Source organism: Musa acuminata, chromosome BXJ2-3, assembly GCF_036884655.1.
Source record: "Musa acuminata AAA Group cultivar baxijiao chromosome BXJ2-3, Cavendish_Baxijiao_AAA, whole genome shotgun sequence".
NCBI classification, from domain to species: domain Eukaryota; kingdom Viridiplantae; phylum Streptophyta; class Magnoliopsida; order Zingiberales; family Musaceae; genus Musa; species Musa acuminata.
The window spans coordinates 44787039-44813782 of NC_088340.1; the positions used below are offsets into that span (position 1 = coordinate 44787039).

The 26744-nt window shown below is 40.7% G+C and overlaps 1 protein-coding gene across 3 annotated transcripts; it reads right to left on the reverse strand.

Annotated features, from left to right (window-relative positions):
- Positions 1-28: 28 nt before the first annotated feature.
- On the reverse strand, positions 29-26744 carry LOC135608598 (uncharacterized). Of its 3 annotated transcripts, XM_065101695.1 has the most exons (10): positions 26515-26744; positions 25413-25555; positions 10435-11916; positions 9981-10347; positions 7032-7116; positions 5541-5597; positions 3609-3668; positions 3298-3516; positions 1638-3209; positions 29-827 (listed from the first exon to the last, which is right to left on the reverse strand). In XM_065101695.1, the coding sequence occupies exons 3-10, from the start codon at positions 11831-11833 to the stop codon at positions 447-449; spliced, it is 4140 nt and encodes a 1379-aa protein (XP_064957767.1). In that variant the 5' UTR covers positions 11834-11916; positions 25413-25555; positions 26515-26744; the 3' UTR covers positions 29-446. The 3 variants fall into 3 exon arrangements, with proteins under 3 accessions (XP_064957767.1, XP_064957768.1, XP_064957766.1); XM_065101696.1 differs by lacking the exon at positions 25413-25555 and having other exon boundaries at positions 29-824; XM_065101694.1 differs by lacking the exon at positions 25413-25555.

The following is a 26744-nucleotide window of genomic DNA, read 5'->3' on the forward strand; positions in this document are numbered from 1 at the left end:
ATCACCACAATAATCCAATACATAACAGTGAAAGAAAAATCTTCCGATTTGTTGAAATAGAATAATCATAATTTTTTTTCCTTCGTCATACTTACAGAGAAAGTGAGTTCCACAACATTCTGGCAGGTAAGGCCAGCAGATGTCAACCTACCGATGATCATAGAACGTCAACAAGAAAAAAATGCCAGCCTTGACATATATGATCTATTACGGCAATGATATTACTTATCAGGTGACGATGCCGAGTCAACCAACTATTCGATTCTGGTTAATGCTAACCCAGCAATCCTACTTCAGTCTCATTCAGAGTGGAAGCTTCCGACTAGGCAAACAGAGACAGAACCATCACATGATTACCATGTCACGGAGTGTCTGAGCAGCAAGGAAAATGACAAGTAATACACAGAGAACTGTTGTGGTGTGAGGAAAATGACACATAATGGGGATCACAGAGAACTATTTACACAACGCTTTCTAGGTTTTCTTGGAGCAACAATCTTGCTGCATTCATTATCAGGACTAATGGCATGTGGTGTTGCTCCCAGTGGCTGCACTTTCAAACTCCTTGGATTTCTAGCTTTGCCAAATTGTCCAGGAAGAGAGTGAACTACCTCTTGAGAACTTTTAGAAGAGATGTCCCTTTTTGCATCTTCATGTTTGGGTTTTAGCCGCAAAGTATGGCACGGATTTTGGCATGACTGCCCTAGGCTAGATTGGTTTATCTCCTCCTCAACTGACCCTTGTCTGATTGGCATTGATCGACGTGAATGATTGAAGTTGCAACTATCTTGATTACTTTTCCTCACTATGGCAGCAGTGGGAACCTCCTATCCCAAAAAAAAAAAAACAATTCTCAGTGTGTTAGACATCCGGAACCAGTCAGCTGAACAACAATACTATCACAAGTAGACTTATCATAATGCTAATAAGATCAAGAATATCTTTCTAAGACCAAAATGGATTAAGCACTTTCGGCCATATTAGGCTTCAGAGAATAAGACTGAGATTAATCACATATATTGAAAGCAAGTGCTATCTGAATAATTTTCAGTTGAAAACTCTGCTTGTCCTTGGTTTATTATTTACAAATGCCTTTATGGACTGCTGAATTCTTTCACCTTAGATATTGGGTGGATAAGAGAAAAACCATCATCATATAAAGTTCAATGCATAACAAACATCAATGGAAAGTCCATTTCAATTCCTATTACAACCCCAAAGGAAAAAAAAAACACCCTTCAGATTGTCCCTAAAAGACCTACTGAATGAAATCCTATGTTAAGTAGACAGCCTCATCTGTCTTTCTCCAGTTCCTAATACAGCAACACTCTGCACTGGATCCTTTTCAACCATTGAGATCTTTTTGATAAAATGTCACTGTTCAACTAAATATTATCTAATATTTCTTCAATGTTTTTAAATAGAGATTCTTAGGTCCTCTTCCTCTCCTTGCAACATAATCTTATTGACTCAACTCATTTAGTCAGAGTATTTGTAGGTTTCCTTTAAACGTATTGATATCATCTTATCAATATCATCAACAAGCAAAATGCACTAAGTCCATCTTTTGTGACAATGATATGTTTCACATCAGAAATCTGATACTGAAATTCTCAGGCATACACAGGAAATGTTACCTTAATTAGAGCTTCTGTTGATTGTCCATATTCTGATTCATCATCTTCCGAGTCATCAATCTCCTCACATTCAAACTCCACATTTGCACTTTCGTCATCAGAGTCACTCAATTCTTCTTGTTCCATTATGATATCTAGATCAGATTCATCATAATCTTTTGTGCACTGGCTTAGACAATCATTGGGCATCTGCACAACTTGCAAGGAATTGACATCCTTTTCACAGCATCCTCTTGTACGTGAAGCTGCAGATTCAGAACAATTTGCATTATGTTGAAATGACATATCAGCATCTATGCCTTTATCCATGGTTGGCTGAAGCCTTGGACTGCCCGACTTGTTGAACTGATGCATACTTGAATCTCCAGCTTGTCTTGTCTTTTCATTTTCTTTCACCGAATACAAGTGTATGTCCAAATCAAGTTCATTTTCCTTCTCATGATGGCAAAGGGGTGCTCCACCAGCTGGAATTTGGCTATTACCAACCAGATTTTCTCTTGAGACTGGATTAGAATCACAGGACAACTTATTATGATGACTTGATGCTGCAAAAACACCAGGATCAACTGAAGACACCATACCAAGATCAGCAGTTGCATTGTTGGTTCTTCGCAGAAGTGGATGGAAGTCAACTGAAAACAAATCTAATGGTGCATCTATTGAATTTCGACTTCCACTGATCCTGTCTTTCATAGTAAAACAATGTTGAGATTTGGAAAAAATGGAATCTTTTTGAAGTTGAGCCCCCAGGTGACAAGTACCAGAAGCAGCAGGATGTGTGTTCATAGAATAATATGATGAAAGTTGATCTTCAGAGGCATGGAACAGCAATGGGTGCATCTGGAGATCTGATTGTGAAGCATTTTCTTCTGCCACATGCTGATCTGAAGTAGCTCCACCAACTTGCCGGTGACTAGCTTCTGGACCATTATCTGATGGCATGTTTAAATTTTCGCCAGGATTTGTTACAGTACTTTCTCCCTTTGCAACTCCAGAAGACTTGGATGGATTTCTAACTCCATTCTTACTTGTGTAAGCATGTGCTGATCCACTGGGATGATTTTGGAGAGCTGACTGAGATATGACACGAACAGAAGGGGGAAGGTTTATAGGAGGCAAGCCAGGTGCCAACTTGACCACTCGTGCACCTTTACATTTACGTGTTGGGCAGGGTAATGACCCTAAATGACTTCCAGGTCTCCCGAAATTGGAAATGGAAGAAAGATGATTCAACTGTGAAGTGTAAGATGAAGTATATCTGGGGTCAGAACAGTGAGATAAAGGATGCATACTTTTCATGGGCTTTAAGGAATTGTTAATTTCATGCACTGCTCTGTCCTTCTGCACTTGAAAGCATTCTGAGCTGGAAGCAAACTTTTCAGTAGTGTTGGTACCATGATAGATAATCATGTTGGTAAACTGTACATTGCTCCTACCAATGCCTGAAAGAGAAATCTCATAGGATAAGTTATTGGAGCTCCCTGTTTCAGTGTCTGCAAGGAATGCTTCATGAACATAAGCTTCATTTTCATTGTCCATGTCCTCTCCACTATTATCCTCTTCATTATCAACCTGGAAAATCATGCAGCCAATGAATACAATGAAATAATACTCCAACAATTCAAATTTTCTTAATCTTATAAAAGTAAGCTAAATTGACCTCCTTCTCAGATAATGGGTGCCCATCAACCATTGAAGCCTTCAGTCTTCTTCGTTTTGCTTCATATAATCTCCTCTTCTCCTTTATGGCTTCACTCTTTCTGTAAGATTTCTGTGTTCCAGTAGCAATTCGCCACTGCCGTGGTAGCAAGGAGGGATCTCTGTGTCGAACAAAATACTTCCAAACTGATAACCAGTCCTGTTTAAAAAGCTTGAGGCCCTGGTTTGACCAAGCAATTACAGTATCACAATACAGCGTAATTGTGTCCTACTAATCATAATCAAACGGCTAGTATCATCCAATGGTGTCACCTCATAGATCCGTGCCTTCTCATCTGCTGTCAATGGAGAAGTTTTCATCCGTCGCACAGCCTAGATAAAGTTGCCAAATGAAGCAGACTATAGAATTCCAATAACAACTATTTAACTGATACCTTCAATTTTATATTGCAGAAATATTTGATGACAATATTGTAAAAGATTAGATAACTCAAGATTCAAAAATAAATTTATACACTACTGACTGATATGAATCATTAGACTTCGGCAATGAAACTAAAGGTTTAACTTATGGTTTTGATATTAAAAAAAAGTAATGAATTATTTTTTGGCTCATAATTCATGGAAATTCAAGCAAAAGATTGAATACCAAGTCAGCCATTAGTTATGGCTATTATTGCTAGCTTTCTATTTGACTCTATTCATTTCTGGGAAGTCGTTTGAATCCATGTCTTCAAAGTTCTGCCATTTTTTCCAGGGTTCCTACTGTAACTAAATCTTCTTTTGCAAATTAGGTATTGAGGAATACCTAAAGTTTCTTCTTTTGCAACTTTTCAGTTTGTTTTCCGGGTGTTGTATAATTTTCTAACACTGCACAGTTTTTAGCTAGTTGTTATTAAGGCTTGGTGATATGATAACAAGAACAACATGAACATGCAATAGCTTTATAAATCCTATTGACAAACTAATGCAGCCTGTTCTCCCATAGTTTTTTATTTCATCGTAATCTGGCATATCCTATAGTGTTTTCTGTATTTAATTTTTCCTCTTTCTTATTATTCCCTTTTTCTTTACTTTGATCAGTCCAAAAATCTTTCCTAGTCATTGTTATGTTCACTTAATGGAATTAAGCCATCTTGCTTCCACAAGTAAAAGAAAGAAATGAAAAGTAGAGAATGATTAACAACAAAACTCATCCAAGATGATAGGAAGCATGTAATGACTGATGCCTTCAAAACTGAATTCAACACAAAGTTCTTGTAGAACTTGTAAACAGTTGGTGACAAAACTCATTCAAGGCTCCAACATACAAAAGGAAGCAACAGTAAAAAATCAACCAAATGTTGGAAAAGCTTTGACAACAAAAGACAAAGCCAACATGTTTAGCAATTTAACCAATCAACACAAGAGTCTGGATGCCAATTTGTATAATTTTGTATACTGATATATAAAAAATTTCAAGTATTACATAGCAATTGAATAGCTTCCAGTAAAACATAGGTCTAGAGATTAAATAAATCAGGTAAGCTGGCTTAGGACAGATTGCCCTCCGTTCCCAGGTCACTGGTAAAGTAAGAATCCAATACCAGCAACTCATGCTTAGCCTATCTGAACCATGTTAATATATCTACAACAGCACCAACTTGGTCTACAACAAGGAGATGAAACAATAGGATGAAGAGAAGGAAGAAGTAAAGGTGGTGAAAAAGCAAACTATGATTTTTAGGACCAATTTTAAAAAATGATGCTTTTTCAACTATGTAGTTTCCTGACCACCCGACATGTTAATCAGCATAATATTACTAGCCCTATGATTTACTTGGTTTTATTTTTAATCCAAAGGGCATAACATACAGTATTTCCAAAAATTCCTCTCTACCCAGACTACTTTTTATCGGGAGGGGCTTACAGTTTTAAGACAGAACAATATTTTGGTCCTCCATATTTTACTCAATCTTTTAGTTTAATTGATTAAATTTAATGTTATTTCCAATCCTACCATCAATATGTAAACTCAAGTTAAAATCTTTAAACACATTATATTAGCTTGTCTTCCAACAAGTCAGTTGCACCAATTCAGATGACTATATCAGTTTTTGACCCAGCTATTACTTATTGATATTAGTGGAAGTAGCCATCATATAAACTAACATTAGGGAAGAAATAAAATCAAAAGTAAGAGAAGCACATAAAATAGATAGCTTTGTGTTACATGTGCTTACTGAAAGCTTTATAAAAGCATACCTTTATTGGATTTGCAGGTGCCTTGGAAGAGCTACGATTCTTTTGCCTAACAAATATCTACACCAACAACATACATAATATAATTTAGTGACCAATGTTTTGATGAGAAGGTCAAGGAAAATGTTATATTGGATTATCGAGATAGCCATTATGAACATTTTTTAGAGATATATGCAGGCACTAAAGCCACTGTCCAGTTTCAAAGGAAGGCCTGAAAACAATGTAAATCAGATATGCGACTTTGACCCTAGAACAAGGTGCAAAATAATAAATAAAACTGGATAAAAAACATTTGTCAAGAAAGTTCACAGCCAACAAACATGCACACAGGTGAGGCAGCATAATTTATAACCTGTTCAAAATAGCATCCTAAAATTGATAAGAGGTATTTGCTTGTGATTGCCAAGGAAGAACAACTTACATCTACAACCATCTTAAAACTTATTTTCACAAATAAGAAAAAGTTAAAATAAATGACCAAGATAATCCATAATTTTAAACATTGTTCTCTTTCGTATGTCCAAGTATGTCTCTACCCCCATGCTATTGGAAAATCCATTGCAAAACACTGGAGACAGGATTTTGAGGATAGACGAGGATAGATGCAAATGTTAAATCAGAGGAATGCGAAAGGTTTAATTGCTTACTTCAGTCGTTGTTGAAATTTTTATTTTCAGCAGAACAGGAAGAAAAAGAAAAACAATACTTTCAACATACTAACCTCAAAGTGAGAATTACGTCATGTTCAAAAGCAAAGACAGGAAGTCAATTAACAAATTCGAAATTTGGAACTTCATATTAGAATTTCTGACATTAAAAAAGCATCCTCATTTCACTCATATGATGGCTTGACTAAAGTTGTACATTTTCATATCAGATATAGAGCAGCAGTTATTTCCTGCAGAGATAGTAATATGAGAATTTCATAGATACATTTTATTTGCAAAAGATGTATATTAATTTATGGCATGATGTCAGGACTTCAAAGTAAATGAACTAGATGATTGGACAAAAATGTAGACTGATAGTTCACTTACTAAAATGCCAGTCTTGCATATTGTTTCACCATCCTTTTAAATAGGAATTATCTCGACGTTTGGATTGTATAAACTAAACAAACGAACAAGAATAATAGAAGTACCAGTTCTCCTAATCAAGCATAATAGCAGTACCAGTTAACCATTCATATTAAGAGAACTCGTCATACTCCTTATCAGTTGTCAAAACATCATATTTCTTTCCAATCAATTGGCATGTTACTTTCTTCGAAAAATAACCTCCCTATGAGCGTTGATTATTTTTCTTGTCCTATAAATTAAGTGGACAAGAAAGATATACGGAGGATTACAAAGCAACGTAACGGAGTTTGAGAAGCAGTACAAAAGATTTTTGTTAGAAAAGCATCTCCATTAAAAAACTGAAAGTAGAATATAAGTAACTGTGTGAATACCTATGTTCTATTATCATTGCAATACAAGGAATAGGAACAACCTGATGCTTCGTTTTACAAGGAAGAAAGTGCTTTTGTATGGCTCCCCAGTCATTGTTGTATTTCATCAGTCCCATTGCTAATAATCTGTATGAGATCTTAAAATTAGAACATGAATTACTAAAACCATATCGATTAAATGGAAGTGCTATTGTCAATATTATTCAGAAGTATACAACTAAAATCCTAGTGCCATTTCCTATATGCCTAATCTTATTGTTTTGAAATAATACAGCAATGGTTCCCATTTTGATATCTTAACCCTAAATCCTAGCCATAAAGGTTGAATACATGCCAAAGAACATATACCTGACACTCTGGAAGGAATGAACCTCATTAAAAGCATTAAGTGGTATAAAGATATATATGCCTTAATGGTCCTCTTACAAATTCACATTGCAATGCGCTCTTCCTTTTCCATGAATTGTCATGCAGCATGTCACTCAATTGTCAAGTTAGCATTCAAGAAAACACATAACATCAAATGATATATTCATATGTTCTCCTATTTTAAAATTTTAAAATAAAATATTCAATTAGCACAAACTTTATATATGTTCTCCAGAAAATATTTTTGTCTGATAATTGATTATATAATAGTTGTCACAAATTCAATCCCAAGTGTATGTACATATCTCTAAACAGCCCTCATTTTCATAAATTAAGGACTCAAATAGAGTGCAAACATGACTAGGTTCTTAAGAGATTTTCATAACAAATATTACTCAAATTCCTCTCAGTATGCTACTGGCTCTTGCATGCAACCTCTCTGCCTTGGTAAGAATAATGAAAGTAAAAGGGTTTAGAATATACAATTTTATGAAGTGAAATAATGTTACAATGCAGAACAACAATAAGGTCTCAAAGACATCAAATTCATTGATCGAACAAAATGTTAAAAAAATGCACCATTTTCAAAATTTTGTCAAAAGACATACAACGACATAGTTTAACAGACACCAAAATCTTGTTATTAATAAATATTAAGATGTAATAGCAAATCAGAGTATACAACTCACTGAATCTTACACATTCAAATGACAATCAAATAGTTAGAGCAAGCAAGTAACCACATAATGGTCAAGCCATTTACATGGCATTTAAATATATAAAACCTTAGCATATTATTAAACTAAATGGATATCACAGAACTAGTAGATTTTAAAATATTTAAAACTTTAGCCAAACTTGAAAAAAGAAGTTGCCGACGACGCCGAGGCCTCGTTGCCTTAGACGAGGAGGAGGCGACATCTCATCGGTGGCGTCCGAAGAGGGAGGGCGGTGACGGATTGAGATCGTCGAGGGAGAGCAACGTCAGATCTCCAAGTTCTTCCTTTTCTTCTCCCTCTTCTTCCTTCTCCCTCGACTAATATCACCTCGTAGCGGGCAACAACGGTTGAAATCGACCGTCACCGACCGATTTTGCATGATAATGGGGCGAAAACAACCCCAATCGACGATACCGCCCGATAGCGGGTGATCTACGTACCGATCTGCTGGCGGACCGGGTGATATCATTCGAAATTAAAAACGTAGGTATAGACTATTCACCACATAAGCTAAATGGGATCATTCTGAATAAGGATCTTTAAAAAATGGTTACACCAGATACCAAATTGTTAAAAATGTCTAATATTAGTTAGTTCTTTTGAATGAAAGAGTTGGAAAACTTAAACTATCTCCTCAAACTGTTAACAAAAGAACAATTCCCAAAAAAGTATGATGTAAATGGCAAATAAACTAGAATAGGTAAGATGTTATCACTTATATAACACCTCGATTAGTTCTACGTCGGAAGTTGGCTAAGACTAAGATTGACTTATAAGGATCTGATCGGTATACTACCATTAACCTTCGCTTAAGCATTTTGAGCCAATGGTTTGTGCTCAATGAAGTTAACATATCAGTTATCCCATTATACTGGTCATGACAATTGATATCAGAGCCGACCTACTACTGGGGCATGGTGTGGGGCTTGAGTAGTAAGCATCTACCTATGGATGGGATCAGAGAATACGTCATGGCATGGATCCACCACTATGCTATACCTCACATGCACTATGTTAGGATTTGATCTGAGATATGCTGGGCCATGATGAGGATGTAAGAGATTGCAATCTGAAGTGGTCTAAGACTAAAATTGATTTATAAGAGCTTGACAAGTGTACTAATATTAACTTCGACTAACATTTTAAGCCAATGGTTTGGGCTCAACAAAGTTAACATGCCAATTATCCCATCAGACTGGATCATGACAATGCCCCTCTGTCTTCCGACGAAACCCCCAAACTCCTTGATCTCCCCTCCACCATCAACAAAGAAAAGAAGAGTGATGAATCCTGAACAAGTAATGACACCATGTACGTGGTGTCAGTTCCACCTGATTCTCATGTAATCATCCTCACCCCTAATAACTTATATCACAAAATTATAATTTTATCCATCAGCCTAAAAGGCCATCAACACATAATTTTATCCTACTGAACACAGAAACTGGTTACAGATTTATAATTTTCTGCAGAATCACTTTCTTTATACTGTGATCAATCCATTAACATGAACCAGTCAATATTGCATGGACTAGCACATATAATATGAAGACATGCACCACCATACCCGGTCCCCCTCAAATGGCACAGTTTGTACCATGTGTAACAAAAAAATTTGTCATAATACAGATAATAATTAAAATCAACAATCTGAACTTGGATAAGCAACAAATTTCAACACAGTGCTATCAGATAATAAGTTCATAAAGTGCTGGTAAAAGGGTTACACCGCTTGTTATAAATAAGAATAGCACCTTATAAAGTTGCTTGTAAATAGTTGATGATTTTTCAAGAACCAATGAAAAGAAGATGTATCATTAATGAATGTCATCAACAGAGAGAGAGACTGACAGATAGACAGAGAGAGAGAGAGAGAGATGGGGGAGGAGGGAGGCGACTCACTCATCTTCGGCATCAGTGAAAAGCACACGATTAGCAACAGCCGGTACCGGAGGTTTGTGAGGGAATAAAGCTAAATTAAATAGAGGATAAAACCTCTTTGCTAGCTTGGCAATTTCCATTGGCACAAGAGCAACAGTTTGCTTCTTGGTATTTTCCACTAGAGTAGCAGCCAGTGACTTTTTGGGTGGTAATTGACCAGGCGGAGGTGGCAATGCTGTTTTTGAGGGAATGCCATTCGGCTCACCATACAAAATTTGATCTGTTCCCATCTGAGATGTGAGCATAGGAAACGGAAAAAGAGGTTCCCTTTTCAAGTGACTCTTGTCAACTGGATCATCCAAGTGACTTTGTCTATACCTTAAAACAGCTGCAGTGAGCAAGGTACCAAGTTAAAGCATCAAAAGAAACAAAAAGATGAAACCAAGACATGATTGGGAGTATTTCAGTCACGTACTAGCCGAAACATCTGCCATATAACTCTTAGCCAACTGAAGTGGCACAACATCAAGGATGGAAAATATGGGGCCATCTATTGAAGGTGTCCAATGAGAAAATTCAGAACTCTCACTAGAATCAATCTGCAATGATGCATGGATATTTGGAGCCTGAAAACAGGACATGTCATAAGGAGCTTTTCTCCTGGCCAACCCTTCTTCATGTCTAGCAACCATCGCCATGATCAACTCTTGAACTTCCATAGCAACTTGCTGTCGGGATGAATCAAGAACACTAACAGAAAAGACCTGTATAAGGAGTTGAACGTGTTCATGTATCAGACAGTACAGCTGGCCTAACTGCTGATACGTAAAACCATGGGTTAAATCAGCCCCAGAGAAAGCAAATGGGCAATGAGAAAAGCTTTCAGGAGAATGAAATCGCAATCCAAGAGCAGGAACAGGAGCTATTTGAGCATTTGAGACATAAGGCAGTATAGGACGCAGTGGCATCTTGTCAAGCCCCAAAAAACATTTCTTCTTTTCAGCAGACTCCCTTAGGCGTTTCTTTTGTCTAGTTTCTGGTCTATGAACATCTTCCTCATTTTTATCACTTCGCCTCTTGTCATCATCAAAACTTTCATCAATGTCACTTTCTAATGCTTCCTCAATTTCAATTGCAAAGTCAGCATCATTTTCCTCATCTTCATCCAAAATTTCGTCATCTTGTCCTGCCTGTCCATTACCATCTCCTCCCAGCAACACAGCAGCAAGAAACTTGCGATACTCTTCTTCATCATCAACATTTTGCAAGTCATCATCATCATCAGATTCCTGAAGAAAAGCTTCCAACTCTTCGAGGGTATAATTTGCAAGAGAATGGCGAGCTCTGGTCCGCTTGCAGATTGCATCCTCATCATCTATCTCGACAGCTTGCTTCCTTAAACATATTGAGTATGAAGAGCTTGTAGCCTGGCCAGGCAACTCTTCTTTGGTAAGCTCTTCAGCAGCTTCGCTTTCATCCCCAGATGCAGCTTTTTTATAGCTTCCTTCAGGATGAGCTGATTCCTCTTCCTGCCAATTGAACCTATTTAGTTCTTCCACCTCAGGCTTTTCTAGAACAACATCCTTTCCAGTAACATCTTCAGCTGTCAGTCTATTTTGCATAACAATCTCCTCGTCTTCAGTTCCTGAATCTAGATTGCGGCAAGTAATCACAGATTTTCTCGGTGACACACCATCACCTTGGTGCTTTAATGAGCTCGAAAAAACTTCACCAATATCATCGCCAGTAGCTTCATTGTCCGAACTCAAGCCAGATGAGGCTTCTGACAGGGATTCCCCTCTCCAGGTGGGATTGAAGTCCATATCATCATCATCCTCATCATCTTCAACTTCCATATTCACTTTGTTGGTCATGGACAAGATGTCAAGGGAAATGGGAATATTTCAATGCATCCAATGCCTAAGTTTCACATGCTGGGTAGCAATGAACATGACATCTGGAAAAAAGAGAAGATTTTAGCCAAAGAAGTTAAAGAAATAAAGCAGTGGGTGGAGGATGATGCTGAAACCCTAAAATTTTTGAGCTTGCAGGAGAATATCATTGTCTTCGGAATCCGCTAGGTCCAACACAGAAACCACAGTTTCTAGGGATTGACTGATCACATAAGAGAAATACTAAGAAAAAGGATTTATAAAAACAAAGGGATAAGCTGAAAAACAACAAGAGGAGAAAAGAGGAGGGTAAGAGGATGAGGAAACAAAATCGCATTGAAGGACCACAGCGTCTATACCAAATGCCTCCGACAATCTCTTCTAAGTTCTTCCGCCGACTCAATTATCTCGTCGCTCGTGTAGGAAGCGTGAAAGAGTGGAAACGAAGCAAAAGAGCGAACATGTACATAGAAAGTGGTCTCTCAAGCGAAAGAAAAGAGGAAAAGGAATGTTGACCAAGAAGGGGGGCCAAAAATCGAAGATTGAATTTGATCACCTATAGTTCGGAATAGAGGCAAAAGCAAGTTAATCGCTCGACAAGTTTCGCATGTTTTATCTCTAAAGGAGAGATCCAAAACCAAAGGAAGAATTCAAAGAAATATATTAAAGAAAGATTTCTATACTACCACGGACAAAATTGTAAATAAGGTGTTTGATGTAATGCTCATATATGTTCGGGTCTTTCAGTTTTGTTCATGTTTTGCATAGCATGTAAAGGGCTGACAGTAGGCTTAACAGCCTCATTTTGGTTGGCTTTGGTGGCCGCTTTAGGCCTATACATGAAGGTTGTGTCATAAGGACACTTGTGGGCATTTCAATCTATAGTGGACCATTTTGGACCTTTTGTTATGCGATCGTTCAGAACTTGTTAAATTTATGTTTATAATTTGCATTGGATATGAAGTATTTGTTGAAATGGTTGCTTGTGGATCCCGAGTGAAACGCTTTCTATAACCCGTTTTCTCTTTTATAGGTCCTAAGAGGCCATAGGAGGTTTCGAGGAGGCTGATATTTGCGGGCAAACACGCAAGGGTGCTGCATGACTTAGGCAAAACCAGCTAAGTTCGTGACATATGGTATCCGAGCAAGACAAGCACACATACAAACACTTGACAAACAAACGTGGGGGACAGTAGGGCTACGTTGAGGGCAACTAGCACGCACGACCATTTGGGGGAAACGAGCATGGAGATGTGGGGAAAGGAGTCGCTCAGAAGAGCGAGCGTTTGAGATTAACTTTAAGAAGAATGGCCAACCCTTCGTGCGAGAGGCACCACGAGGACAAGCAAGTTGGGAAGAATGTGCAGCGCACACAGGTTGGGATGGTCGAGTTCGAGCTACGACTCGACGTTGGCAACCATACTTGACGATGCTCAAAGCAAGTGGAGGACTTGGTAAAAGATGAAACCGTACAAAGTGGGATAGGTTGCTTAGTGGTAAAAAAAATTGTGTAAAACTCACAAAGGTGAGGGGAATTGCTAACTCGAAGAATTTAGTACTCATGTAAGGGCTTGTATGTGGACGATAGAATGTTTGTGGCCATCCCAAAGTGACCGAAACTCGATGCCATGGAGCATTGAAGCTTTCTCTTCGGCATGGGAAGGACACGTCTGTAGAATGTTAAAGTGTACAGTGAGTTCAACATGTTGCTAAGCCTTAGGGGGTGCAGTGGGGGCTATATTGGTGAGGAGTCGTAATCTAGCAAGTGCGTTTGCGAGGGCAAAACAATGCATAGTTTGTTTAGCAAGGCGGAGTAGTCTAAGGGAATGGTGGTCTTCGAAACTTTCATAAGGAAGGATGCGAAGAGAGAAGCTCCAACGGGACAGATATCTATGAGGGATAAGTCTCGATTCTCCAGAGGGAGAATCATGTGCAACAGACCGCACATGTTGAGAAGGAGTATATCAAGATAACAACTCCACAAAACTCAATGGACCGAGCGAGCGACGAGGAGTCATCACATGATCCCGCATGAGGTAATGCATTGGTGGATATATTGTGAGATTAAGTGGGAGAGTGACCCAAGGCAACACTAAATGAAGGCACACTTATAGCCGATATGAAGAGAGACTTCACGGAGGGTTGACCCGTGGAATGGTGCGTGCGAGGGCCACCATCAACTCAATACAAACCAAGGAGCAGAGCAACTTGGATGCAACTTGGTGAAGTACGTAAACTAGCATGAAGGGAGTCAGCATAGAAGATAGAGCATGGAACGAAGGCACGAAACTTTCTTTGGACAGAGGTCAAGGATATGAACTCTTGTAGAAGCAAGAGCGAGATTATGTTATTCTATACGTCCCTCATTCTGATGGAGCAGACTTATCTTGCACGATGCCAAAGACGAAGGGAGATTCGACATGCACCTTATCTCAGAGAAGCATTTGACGGAGGAACCAAGGCGACTCAACTTACGAAGGCGAAGTTGGATTCGGAAGGCTTTGGCACGAGGCAAGAGGACGCGGAGGCGAGTACTCTTGAAAAGGATGCCATAGTGCTGCCATTCGTGTTTTCATGAAGGAATCGGTACACAGCAGAGATTGTGCTGATAGAGACGAAGATCGATTGCTAAAGGAGCGAATACAATTGAGGGTGGAAAAGACCCTGCGGTGTGCTGGCAGAGGCCACACATGGAGGGATGACAATCTGAGTTTATCCCACAATGATCAGAATGCAATAAAGATATCACTAGGAGGCGACATAGTGCAACAGATCGTGGTGAAACAGTTCGTGGTAATGCGATACACACAAATCTTGTCCCGCGAGGGACTAGATCATACGGAGGTATGATCTGGAGTTACTAGGAGCTCTACTTCGATGAATAACATGAAAACAAAAAGGGCTATAGTGATATCTTCCATGCGTACACTATGAATAACATGAAAACAAAAGGAGCTCTACCATGGCATTCGAGGAGTGAATGCTATGGTACCATAGAGGTGGGTCTTCCATACGTACACCGAATTTTACATCGGATGAAAGCCTTAATTATCAACATATGGAGGCTATGTACTAACGAGGGAGAATTTCGAATGTATGTAGCAGAGAGTCCCACTAGGGTATTGATTATATGGAAGTATGATTGAATTAGTTAGAGAGTTGGAGTACTTTAGAGCTCGTATTCGTTTAAGGGAGTCCGACAAATCAGAGGACAAGGCCGAGTAAGCGAACGATGTTACTAAGGAAGCTAATGAGAACAAAATCGACGCGAGCCCTGCAACATAATGGCGGAGGTCATGCATGAAAGTTGCAATCTGTCTTTCCATCGACCAAGGGAAACTGCTCGGAGAACACAGAGATGTTAAAGCAGGTGGTCGAAAGGGGTGAGGAAGCGACGACGAGTCCAGAGGGACTTAACTATCCAAAACTAAGTATCGGTTATAACGGAGGTAGACTCAAAGGAGTGCTATAGGGCCGCATAGGCGGATCTACCGATTGTGAAGAAAGAGACATAGATACGAGGTGATGGATAGTAGGGCATGAGAATGACAGCACCATGATACAACAGAGGCAGGACTTCCGTGGAGTCATCGATCCCTTGCTCTGATGGAGGGAGAGTGCTTGATAATGAAAGAGGTTAAGGAGGTGGAGAATGCAGAGGTAAACTCCAAGTACTGAGACAAGGCTAAAGGGCGAAGGACAGAGAACTTTATAAGACCGATGTTAACGAGCTTCTCATTAAGATAACGGAAAACTTCGGGTCGTTGCAAGAGTGCTCAACCAAGGAATAAAATAAGGAGTACGTGGTGTTGTAGCTTTGCTATTTAGAGGAGTAGACAACATAGATGATAGAGAAGACGATGCAATCCCAAAGGCGACTAAAACTATTAGAAACTTGCTCCAAGTTTGGGTGAAAACTTTTTGCATTCCAGAAGTTCGATGACATTGAGAAGGTAAATCACAGTAGCTAACTCAACGCAAGGAATGCAAACACTTCGTGTGCTTCAGAAGTGTGAGCAAAGAGCGGGAGAAAGCTAATAACCAGCTCGATGTATAAAGTACAACCCTCGAGAAGGTGAGCGAACTTAAGGAACCTTTGCTTTCTCAACTCTTAAAAGAATGGACAAAACCGAGTACCCAAATTCTCTTCTCTATTTAGCAGAGGAGCTCTGCACAGATTCAAAGATCCTTTGAAGAAACATAATGGAAGACAATAGTTGTCAAATCCTCACCAATGATGATCAGTGCTACTAAAAGTAGATTGTCTGCTTCATTTCCTAAAAAAATGCCAATTGAAAGTGGAAGTGATGCAAACTTCGAAGTCTATGAGGCGATTCTCGTTAAAGCTCCAACAAGCATCCACCCAATTCAAGCGGCATAAGGTATTTGAGAGACTAAGCATACCAAGGATAGTCTTCTCCTTCATCTGAGGGATCCGCAGGGACCAAAAGGGATCAACACAACTTAGCCGACCTCACACCAGAGTCAGTCATTGGCGAGTTGAAGCAGAATGGCGGATCAAAGTTCGACTACTCAATAACAGTGGCGGAGTATAGCTAGGATCCAAGAGACGCATTACAGCTAGAGCAGAAGATTTAAGACTCCGTAAAGACAGATGCAACTTCTACAAAGGCTTCGACGAAGACGTCAAAGAAATAAATGGGGGAGAATGTCACGGACAAAATTATAAATAGGATGTTTGATATAATGCTCATGTATGTCCATGTCTTTCAGTTTTGTTCATGTTTTGCACAGTATGTAGGGGGCTAACAGTAAGCTTAGCAGCCCATTTTGGTTGGCTTTGGTGGCCGTTTTAGGCTTGTATATGAAGGTTGTGTCATAAAGACACTTGTGAGCATTTCGAGGACCATTTTGAACCTTTGTTGTGCGACCGTTCAGAGCTTGTTAAGTCTATGTTTGTAATTTATATTGGATATAAAGTGTTTGCTGAAATAGTAGCTTGTGGATCCCGAGTGAAACGCTTTCTCTAACCCGTTTTCTCTTTTATAGGTCCTAATGGACAATAATAAGTTTAGGGGAGGCTGACGTTTGTGGATGGACACGCAAGGGTGCCACACGACTTAGGCAAAACCAACTATGTTCTTGACAATATGTACATTAAGATGGAATAATAACAACAACAATAGAATGATGGGCAAAAGACTCACCGAGAGAGACAGCAAGCCAAGACAACCAAGGCTTCGACTAAGACGACCAAAATTAGGGTTTCGAAATAATAATATATCCTTTCTCTGCTCGGGAATGGAAGAGAAGGAGGCGAGGGAATCAGCCGGAGGAAAAGGATCAAGTTCTTGAATTCTTCGCCTAAGAGGTAGAAGAGAGGAGAGAAGAAGTGGTGATGAGGGTAGGAGGCGGATGGGTTACCTTCTTTCTAATCGATAGCCATCATTTTACTCGTGCTAATTGGCACATGAGTGGCACACCGATGAGTCCGACCATGGAGTAACTCGTGAATGGATCGGATCCAATCCAATCTGGTCCAATATCAGCTAGATACAGGTCAAGTATGGTGTACTAATCGGAATAAGAATCGATCCTATTAGAACGATATAAACCGGATCGAGATCGGTCAAATTTGTTACGATCCAACTACGACGTGAATCGACACCTAATAAATAAATTACCACAGGGTTTTGATCAAAATACTGATTTTAAAATAAAAGAACAGTATTTTCTTAGTTTATAAATATATAATGTATTCATTATATATAATGATTGATTGACATGTCAGTGTCAGATATAATGTAGAACTTCCAATTTAGCAGAGAAGAAGTTCCATTCTCTCACACTGACATGCTTACAATTACGACTGACTTAATCCTGTGCTAATTTTTTACATCCTCGTCTTGCTAGCCTCCCCATGTTGGCAATATAAATATCACCACCCACACGAGCTCTCATAGCTGCACTACTCTCTCATGCACCAATAATTAACATCTAATCCTTTTTCTTGGTTTCTTAGACACAGGTGCACTACTCTCTCATACAACAATAATTAACATATTAGTGTTAATTATTGGTGCAAGAGAAAGAAATAAAGCATTAGGCGGAGGATGATACTGAAACCCTAAAATTTTCGAGCTTGCAGGAAAATATCATTGTCGTCCCAGAGGGGAAGGGCAGGGGGGAGGACGGTGTCGGGGAAGGGGAGGAACTGCGACGAAGGGGGAAGGAGGAGTGAGGAGAAGGGAAGGGGAGGATGGTGTCGGGGAAGGGGAGGAGCTACGAGAAAGGGGGGAAGGGGGAAGAGGGAGGAGAAGGGAGGGGGAGGATGGTGTCGGGGAAGGAGGGGAGCAACGATGGTGGACGAGGGAGGGGGAGGGAGGAGGGAACAGGGAATGGGGGCAGCCACTGCGAAAGAGGATGAGGAGGAGAAAGAGAGAGATATCGGGGGGGGGGGGCGGAGACACCGTTTCGCCGATGGACAGGAAGGCGCAGCAACCGCCGTTCACCGAGGAAAACGCCGCATCGACAAGAACTCCCCGGAGGAAGACACCGCCGTTGCTGTTCGCCAATGGAGGAAGACAGCTGCTCGCCGAGGAAACGCCGCAGTCGCCGCAAGGAGGGAAAGAGAGTCGCCGATGGGGAGAGAGTCGCTGTGTCTAGAGCACGCGTGCGCTAGGGGTCACTATTCTCATTTGGTTCAAGTTCCAAACTGGCTAAACTCAGGCTTAACCCAGTTATAACTGGATCAGGAAGACGCGTGAGCCGAACTGGCCAAAACGAGCCCATGGGCCAGGAGACGCTCCTGGCCGAGACATTATATTTCCAATGAAAAATAAATATTATAAATATATAAAAATATTTGAGATTTATAATAATTGAAGCAACACACGTTGGAAACAATAAATGATCAACCAATTACTGTATGGAGGTGGCAAATAGGTGCATAAAACTGATCAGTTATAAAATATTAATGGGAAAAAAGAAAAATAAATCAAAACTTATTTAGGATTTAGGGTTTAGGGTTTAGGGACGGTCGATCGTTGCCGCCCGCTAAAAGACGGTATTAGCCGACGGAGAAGGAAGAAGAGAGAGAAGAAAAAGGAGAACTTGGAGATCTGATGCCACTCTCCATCGACGATCCCAATTCGTCGTCGCCCTCCCTCACCGGGCGTTGCAGATGCGATGTCGCCTCCTCGTTTAAGGCAACGATGCCTTGGCGTCGTCGACGACTTCTCATTCGTATGGGGAGAAGAAACCTCTGCGACGACATCGTGGAGGCTTCGCGGGGAGAAGAAATGTCTTCTCCCCACACGAGGAGAAGAAACGAGGCAACGTCGCATTGACGACTTTGCCATTTTTTTATTTTTTCACTTTTTTATTATATATATATATATATATATATATATATACATACCGAGTGGTACGTCAGAGCATACCATTCGGCATACTCATACTGTACCATACTAAGCTGATCTCGATACTCCAGTACGATACGAAATTGCAAACCTTGACTTATACCCATAATATTAATTCTTTTTAGATTGCATAAAAAAATAATTTAAAGTATAATATAAACTTCAAAACAAAAATATTACAAAATAACATATCATGGTAATTGTACATTTGAACATGCTTAATGTGTGTCTATGCAGAATATAGCACAAAACTATCTGTACCTATAATTAACTTGGGAAGCACAACCAAACATAGTCAATTAATGTTCCTTGTTTGGCATGACTGGCAAATCCGTTTCTTTACACAACCCATAACCAAAGAAATGCCCTACAAATTGTCTGCTTCCTTCTTTCAAAAAGGAAGGAAGAGGAGAATACAAAACTCTACTCTTGCTTAAACATGAATAAATTTAACAAGGACATCACCAAGGTCTGTTTCCACTCTATCTATAATTCGTTAAAATTATCAAAAACAAAGCATGCCCACCCAGTTTCTAAGATCAACAACAACACCAATGCAGTAATGTTTGTAAGATCAGCTTAAAGTAAAACCAAGAATCAAGTATCGAAACCTTACTTCCCAACTTCATCACAATCTAATTCCTCCGTCAATTCCACAGAGAAATAATGAAGAGAAAAGAACACAACACTCAACCATTTTCTAAAGCCACATGAACCACAAGACCCTAGTAATGAGATCCAAATACAGATTTAGGGTTGGCGTGAGTATCCATAAATAGAATAAGATAAAGCAAAGTGGAAGATCTATGCAATATTTCAAAAGATCAAGACACAATCATGAGACTAGACAATCCAATTAGTTTCATGTATATTGTTAAGTGCGTAGTGTCACTTCTTTTTTCACAAAATAGACAAATAATACAATTTAAGATAAAGATAACTTTAAGTAGCACTAATTGATCCGAAACGAGAGCGACCGAGAGCTAGGGCAAGATTGAAGACGACAAAAAAAAACCCGATCAAGAATCAAAACTAGAGAACAAGATTGAATACGAACCGAAGCAATTGATCCGAAACAACAGCGCCGTGAGCTGGGGGCTACCAAGAGCAAGAGAAACGCTCGAGGAGAAACCTAATAGCTTGCCTAGCGACAAGGTGGATGAGGGAGGGGGAGGGACGAGGGATCGGGGAAGGGGGGGGCTGCGACGGCGAAGGACGAAGAAGAGGAGAAAGAGAGAGATACCAGGGGGCAGAGACGCCACCCAACTCTGCCGTTAGATGGAGAAGAAGACGCAGCAGCCGCCGTTCACCGACAAAAAAGCTGCAGCGACAAGAACCCCAGGTAGGAAAACAACGCCGTTGCTCCGTTGTTCGCTTATGAAGAGGAAGATGGCCGGCGTTCGCCGAGGAAACGCAGCAATCGCCGCTGGGGAGAGAGAGAGTGCCCGGTGGAGAACAACCAACGCATAGGGCACGGTAACGCCCAGCAAGTGTGTTGTGGGGCGGGTTTCAGGGTGATTATTGCCAACTTAGCTTGGCTGAAGTTCGACTCCGAATAGTTGAATCACGCCGACAACAAAGCCCAGCACTGCATGGGCCCAAACTAGCGAACGGGCCGAACGCCAGCCCAGTTAATTGTCGATTAAGGGTTTAGGGTTTCGGGTTTCGGATTTCGGGTTTCGATTTTAGGGTTTAGGGTTACTTGATGGGAAGGAGAAAACAAAAAAAAGACAAAAGATCTTTTATATAATCACACTGTGTATACATCTAAACTAGCTTCAACATATTTACTCATGTTCCTTAGAGCCACAATATCGGTATCCTGTCATGCTAAGCAGCTATTCTTTCAGAAGTCAGGAGCCAACTCCTCTTTCGAATCTCGACATAATGGGGCCTCTATCTCATTTAGCAGCTTACTAATAGTAATCGTCTAGTAAACATCCCATCTTGATCGACGCATTATGTTGATCCAACTACTAGGCTGTCACAGTGATTGAAAAAGGCGCTCGGGCGAGGCAAGGCCCGAGCGCCTCGCTAATGTCTCAGGCGGCGCGCTTCAAACAGGCGCCGCCTGGGCGCTCGCCCGAGCCCAGGCGCTTCGGGCAAGCGCCTGGGTAAACCAAGGCGACCGAACCAGAATTTTAGGTCTGGTTCGGTCCTGGTTCGATTGTTAGTTGGTTCAATCGAACCAACTAAACCGATATAATCCCAACCTTAACCTGCTGCCGATCCCGATCCCGATCCCGATCGCGATCTCACTGCTCGTCGCTCCTGCTCCCACTGCCGCTGCTCGCCGCTGTCGTTGCTCGTGCCTTCCGCTCTCTTACCCTTTCCCGCTATCGTTGCTGCTTCCTCGTTTCTCCATCAGGCTCAGTATACAATATACTCTTAATATTAAGTTTATTTGAATTTTGAAATGATTAATTTTCTGTTAATAGATTAATAATATATTATTTTGATTTTAATGTTATTAATTTTTATTTATTTCAAATTATTAATTATATTATATATTTTTATAAACTAGCGTTCGGCCTATGCGCTAGTTTGGGCCCAAGCATTGCTGGGCTTTTGTTCCGGCGTGATTCAACTATTCTGAGTCGAACTTGAGTAAAGCTAAATTAGCAATAATCACCCTGAAACTCGCCCCACAACACACTTGTTGGTCGTTCCCGTGCCCTAAGCGGTGGTTGTTCTCCCACCGGGCACTCTCTCTCTCCCCAACGGCGATTGCTGCGTTGCCTTGGCGAATGTCGGCCATCTTCCTCTTCATAAGTGAACAACGGAGCAACGGCGTTGTCTTCCAACCGGGGGTTCTTGTCGCTGCAGCTTTTTCGTCGGTGAACGACGGCTGCTGCGTCTTCTTCTTCATCTAATGGCAGAGTTGGGTGGCGTCTCTGCTCCCTGGTATCTCTCTCTTTCTTCTTTTCTTCGTCCTTTGCCGTCGTAGCCCCCCCCTTCCCCGATCCCTCGTCCCTCCCCCTCCCTCTTCCGCCTTGTCGCTAGGCAAGCTATTAGGTTTCTCCTCGAGCGTTTCTCTTGCTCTTGGCAGCCCCCAGCTCACGGCCCTGTTGTTTCGGATCAATTGCTTTGGTTCGTATTCAATCTTGTTCTCTAGTTTTGATTCTTGATCGGATTTTTTTTTGTCGTCTTCAATCTTGCCCTAGCTCTCGATCGCTCTCGTTTCGGATCAATTAGTGCTACTTAAAGCTATCCTTATCTTAAATTGTATTATTTGTCTATTTTGTGAAAAAGAAGTGACACTATGCACTTAACAGTATACATGAAACTAATTGGATTGTCTAGTCTCATGATTGTGTCTTGATCTTTTGAAATATTGAATAGTTCTTCCACTTTGCTTTATCTTATTCTATTTATGGATACTCACGCCAACCCTAAATCTGTATTTGGGTCTTATTACTAGGGTCTTGTGGTTCATGTGGCATTAGAAAATGGTTGAGTGTTGTGTTCTTTTCTCTTCATTATTTCTCTGTGGAATTGACGGAGGAATTATATTGTGATGAAGTTGGGAAGTAAGGTTTCGATACTTGATTCTTGGTTTTACTCTAAGCTGATCTTACAAACATTACTGCATTGGTGTTGTTGTTGATCTTAGAAACTGGGTGGGCATGCTTTGTTTTTGATAATTTTAACAAATTATAGATAGAGTGGAAACAGACCTTGGTGATGTCCTTATTAAATTTATTTAGGTTTAAGCAAGAGTAGATTTCTGTATTCTCCTCTTCCTTCCTTTTTGAAAGAAGGAAGCAGACAATTTGTAGAGCATTTCTTTGGTTATGGGTTGTGTAAAGAAACGGATCTACCAGCCTTGCCAAACAAGGAACATTAATTGACTATGTTAGGTTGTGCTTCCCAAGTTAATTATAGGTACAGATAGTTTTGTGCTATATTCTGCGTAGACACACATTAAGCAAGTTCAAATGTACAATTACCATGATATGTTATTTTGTAATATTTTTGTTTTGAAGTTTATATTATACTTTAAATTATTTTTTTTTGCAAACTAAAAAGAATTAATATTATGGGTATAAGTCAAGGTTTGCAATTTCGTATCGTACCGGAGTATCGAGATCAGCTTAGTATGGTACGGTATGAGTATGCCGAATGGTATTCTCTGACGTACCACTCGGTATATATATGTATGTATATATATATATATATATATATATATATAAAATAAAAAAGTGAAAAAATAAAAAAATGGCAACGACGTCAATGCGACGTTGCCTCGTTTCTTCTCCTCGTGTGGGGAGAAGACATTTCTTCTCCCCGCGAAGCCTCCACGATGTCGTCGCAGAGGTTTCTTCTCCCCATACGAATGAGAAGTCGTCGACGACGCCAAGGCATCGTTGCCTTAAACGAGGAGGCGACATCGCATCTGCGACGCCCGGTGAGGGAGGGCGACGACGAATTGGGATCGTCGATGGAGAGTGGCATCAGATCTCCAAGTTCTCCTTTTTCTTCTCTCTCTTCTTCCTTCTCCGTCGGCTAATACCGTCTTGTAGCGGGCGGCAACGATCGACCGTCCCTAAACCCTAAACCCTAAACCCTAAATAACAAATACCGTCTTTTCCTCATCCTCTTTCGCAGTGGCCGCCCCCCTTCCCCGTTCCCTCCTCCCTCCCCCTCCCTCGTCCACCATCGCTGCTTCCCTCCTTCCCCGACACCATCCTCCCCCTCCCTTCTCCTCCCTCTTCCCGCTTCCCCCCTTTGTCGTAGCTCCTCCCCTTCCCCGACACCATCCTCCCCTTCCCTTCTCCTCACTCCTCCTTCCCCCTTCGTCGCAGTTCCTCCCCTTCCCCGACACCGTCCTCCCCCCTGCCCTTCCCCTCCGGGACGACAATGATATTTTCCTGCAAGCTCGAAAATTTTAGGGTTTCAACATCATCCTCCGCCTAATGCTTTATTTCTTTCTCTTGCACCAATAATTAACACTAATATGTTAATTATTGTTGTCTAAGAAACCAAGAAAAAGGATTAGATGTTAATTATTGGTGCATGAGAGAGTAGTGCAGCTGTGAGAGCTCGTGTGTGTGGTGATATTTATATGCCAACATGGGGAGGTTGGCAAGACGACGATGTAAAAAATTAGCACAAGATTAAGTCAGTCGTAATTGTAAGCATGTCAGTGTGAGAGAATGGAACTTCTTCTCTGCTAAACTGGAAGTTCTACATTATATCTCACACTGACATGTCAATCAATCATTATATATAATGAATACATTATATATTTATAAACTACGAAAATACTGTTCTTTTATTTTAAAATCAGTATTTTGATCTAAACCCTAAACCCTAAACCCTAGCCTCTACCAAGGAATCTAAGCTGATGATGGTGTCTACGACTAGGTTTCCACCATCGTCGAGGAAGGGGCGGTCATGAAATAGACCAAAAGAATCTTTCTCAAAGAATCCCTATACCGAACCATCTTTGGACCAAGGATCAAGAACTTATGACGGAACGATGACAATAGGATGGAAGCAAGCAAAATCATGCCATCGTCATCGAAGACCATTGCAACGAGAGAAAACCCACCTCCACCTCGTCCATGAAACGTAGCCTGTCGCCACCATCGAGTAAGTGGTTGGGCAGCCACGAAAATTGACCAAAAGAATCTTTCCTAATGAATCCTCGTATTGACCCTTAATGCTTGGTCGTGGTTCATATAGAGAAGAATATCCCTTGCCATCAACCACATTAAAATATGTTATCTCGAGACAACAAGAGAAGGGAACAGTAGCTTTCAAGAGATTCCTTGCTGCCATATATAATCTGAAGAATGAAAGATGAGCAGTGTTCAAGCATGGAAAGTAGATTCTGCAAAATAGGTACCACAGCTAATTCCTCAGCTGTCACTGTCACTGTCTCCAAGTTCTAATTTTCTGAAACTTACTAAGAGACCCTGAGCTTTTTGAACAAATTCAGAGATATCAATGTGGTCAAAGTCTTCAATACCAGGTACTACATATGTGACTTGTTGGAGCTTTATTAAGCAAATCACTCTATTCTTCTTTAAAAATTAAATAATAAACTAAATTTGATACCTCAGAATCAGTAATATCAAATATAACATAGAGTAGTCAGAGGAGATATAAAAGATAAAAAAGACCTAGAGATCTATTTAGCAGCAGAAATTGTTCATAGGAATCTGATCACAAACCATCCAATTTTTCTTCCCATTAGGCTTTTGGACAACTGGTAGCAATGTTTTTTGGGAATCATTCATAAACTCGAGTAATAATCCTGTAAGTTTTCTTCTCCAATTTAGCATCAAATAACTCCCTACTGCTTGGTAATCCCACTCTGGAAAGATAACAAACATAAAAAATACCAAATATTTAAGCTAATGAACAAATAAAGAAATGCCAATTTCAGCAAAAGTAAAAGAATGTCCTACTGGTTTCATAAAAAAAATTAACCTTTGAGAAAAATTCAATGATCCTCGCCTTGTATCTGGGATGTACAAGTCATTGAAGGTCCACTTGTGCATCCTTACCAATCAGTCTACATTGCACAAGGCAACATGCAGCTCATGCCATTACATGCAACTAGAATGTACTAACGTAACCAAGGACTTGTATGGTAAAAAACTCATAAATGGGGGCAATCCCTTAATACAAATGACTTTAAAATTGAGTTTAATCTTAATACAAGGTGAAGATTGCCCTTAATACAAGGGCAATCTTCACATGCCTTTAGCATTCACAGATCAGAGTCAATGGCTTTAAAATTGAGATCATCATCCGTACCTTTTCTAGAGGAGTGAATGATACAATGACATTTTAATGTTTGAGATATACCCTACTATTGAACATAAAGATGCTTGATAGCCTCTATTTCGGTGCAAGCAGTCACTTCATCAATGTTATGACAAGAGATGCATGTACACACTGTACGTTCTCATTTGAACTGAAAGCTAGGTGATAAACAGTATGACCTTTCTATGTTGCACCACCAATATCTCAAATAAAACATGGGTCAAAGCTGTGGTCCCGGAGGGGAAGAGGAGGGGAGGATGGTGTCGGAGAAGGGGGAGGAAACGTGACGAAGGAGGAAGAAGGAGGGAAGGGGAGGATGGTGTCGGGGAAGGGAGGAGCAGCGAGAGAGGGGTAAAGGGTAAAGAGGGAGGAGAAGGGAGGGGGAGGAAGGTGTCGGCGGAAGGAGCGGAGCTACGACAGTGGAAGATGGAGGGGGAGAGAGGAGGGATCGGGGAAGGGGGGGGCTGCAACGGCGAAGGAGGAAGAAAAGAAAGAGAGAGATACCGGGGGGGCGGAGACGCTGTTTCGCCGATGGAGAGGAAGATGCGGCAGCCGCCGTTCACCGAGGAAAACGCCGCAACGACAGGAACTCAGCGGAGGAAGACACCGTCGTTGCTTCCGCTGTTCGCCGATGGGGAGGAAGACAGCCGATCGCCGAGGAAGCGCCGTAGTCGTCGCTCGGGAGAAAGAGTCGCTGGGTTTAGGGCACGGGTGCCCGCGGGGTCCATTGTGCG

Bases quoted from the DNA above. Each gene is read 5' to 3' on its own strand.
- LOC135608598 (XM_065101694.1), bottom strand. From the start codon at position 11,833: ATGACCAACAAAGTGAATATGGAAGTTGAAGATGATGAGGATGATGAT. The intron at 7,117-9,980 runs GTGAGTCGCCTC...GATCTCATACAG, and splicing joins TTCACTGATGCCGAAGATGA to ATTATTAGCAATGGGACTGA. The intron at 828-1,637 runs GTAACATTTCCT...TTTTTGGGATAG, and splicing joins CAACAGAAGCTCTAATTAAG to GAGGTTCCCACTGCTGCCAT.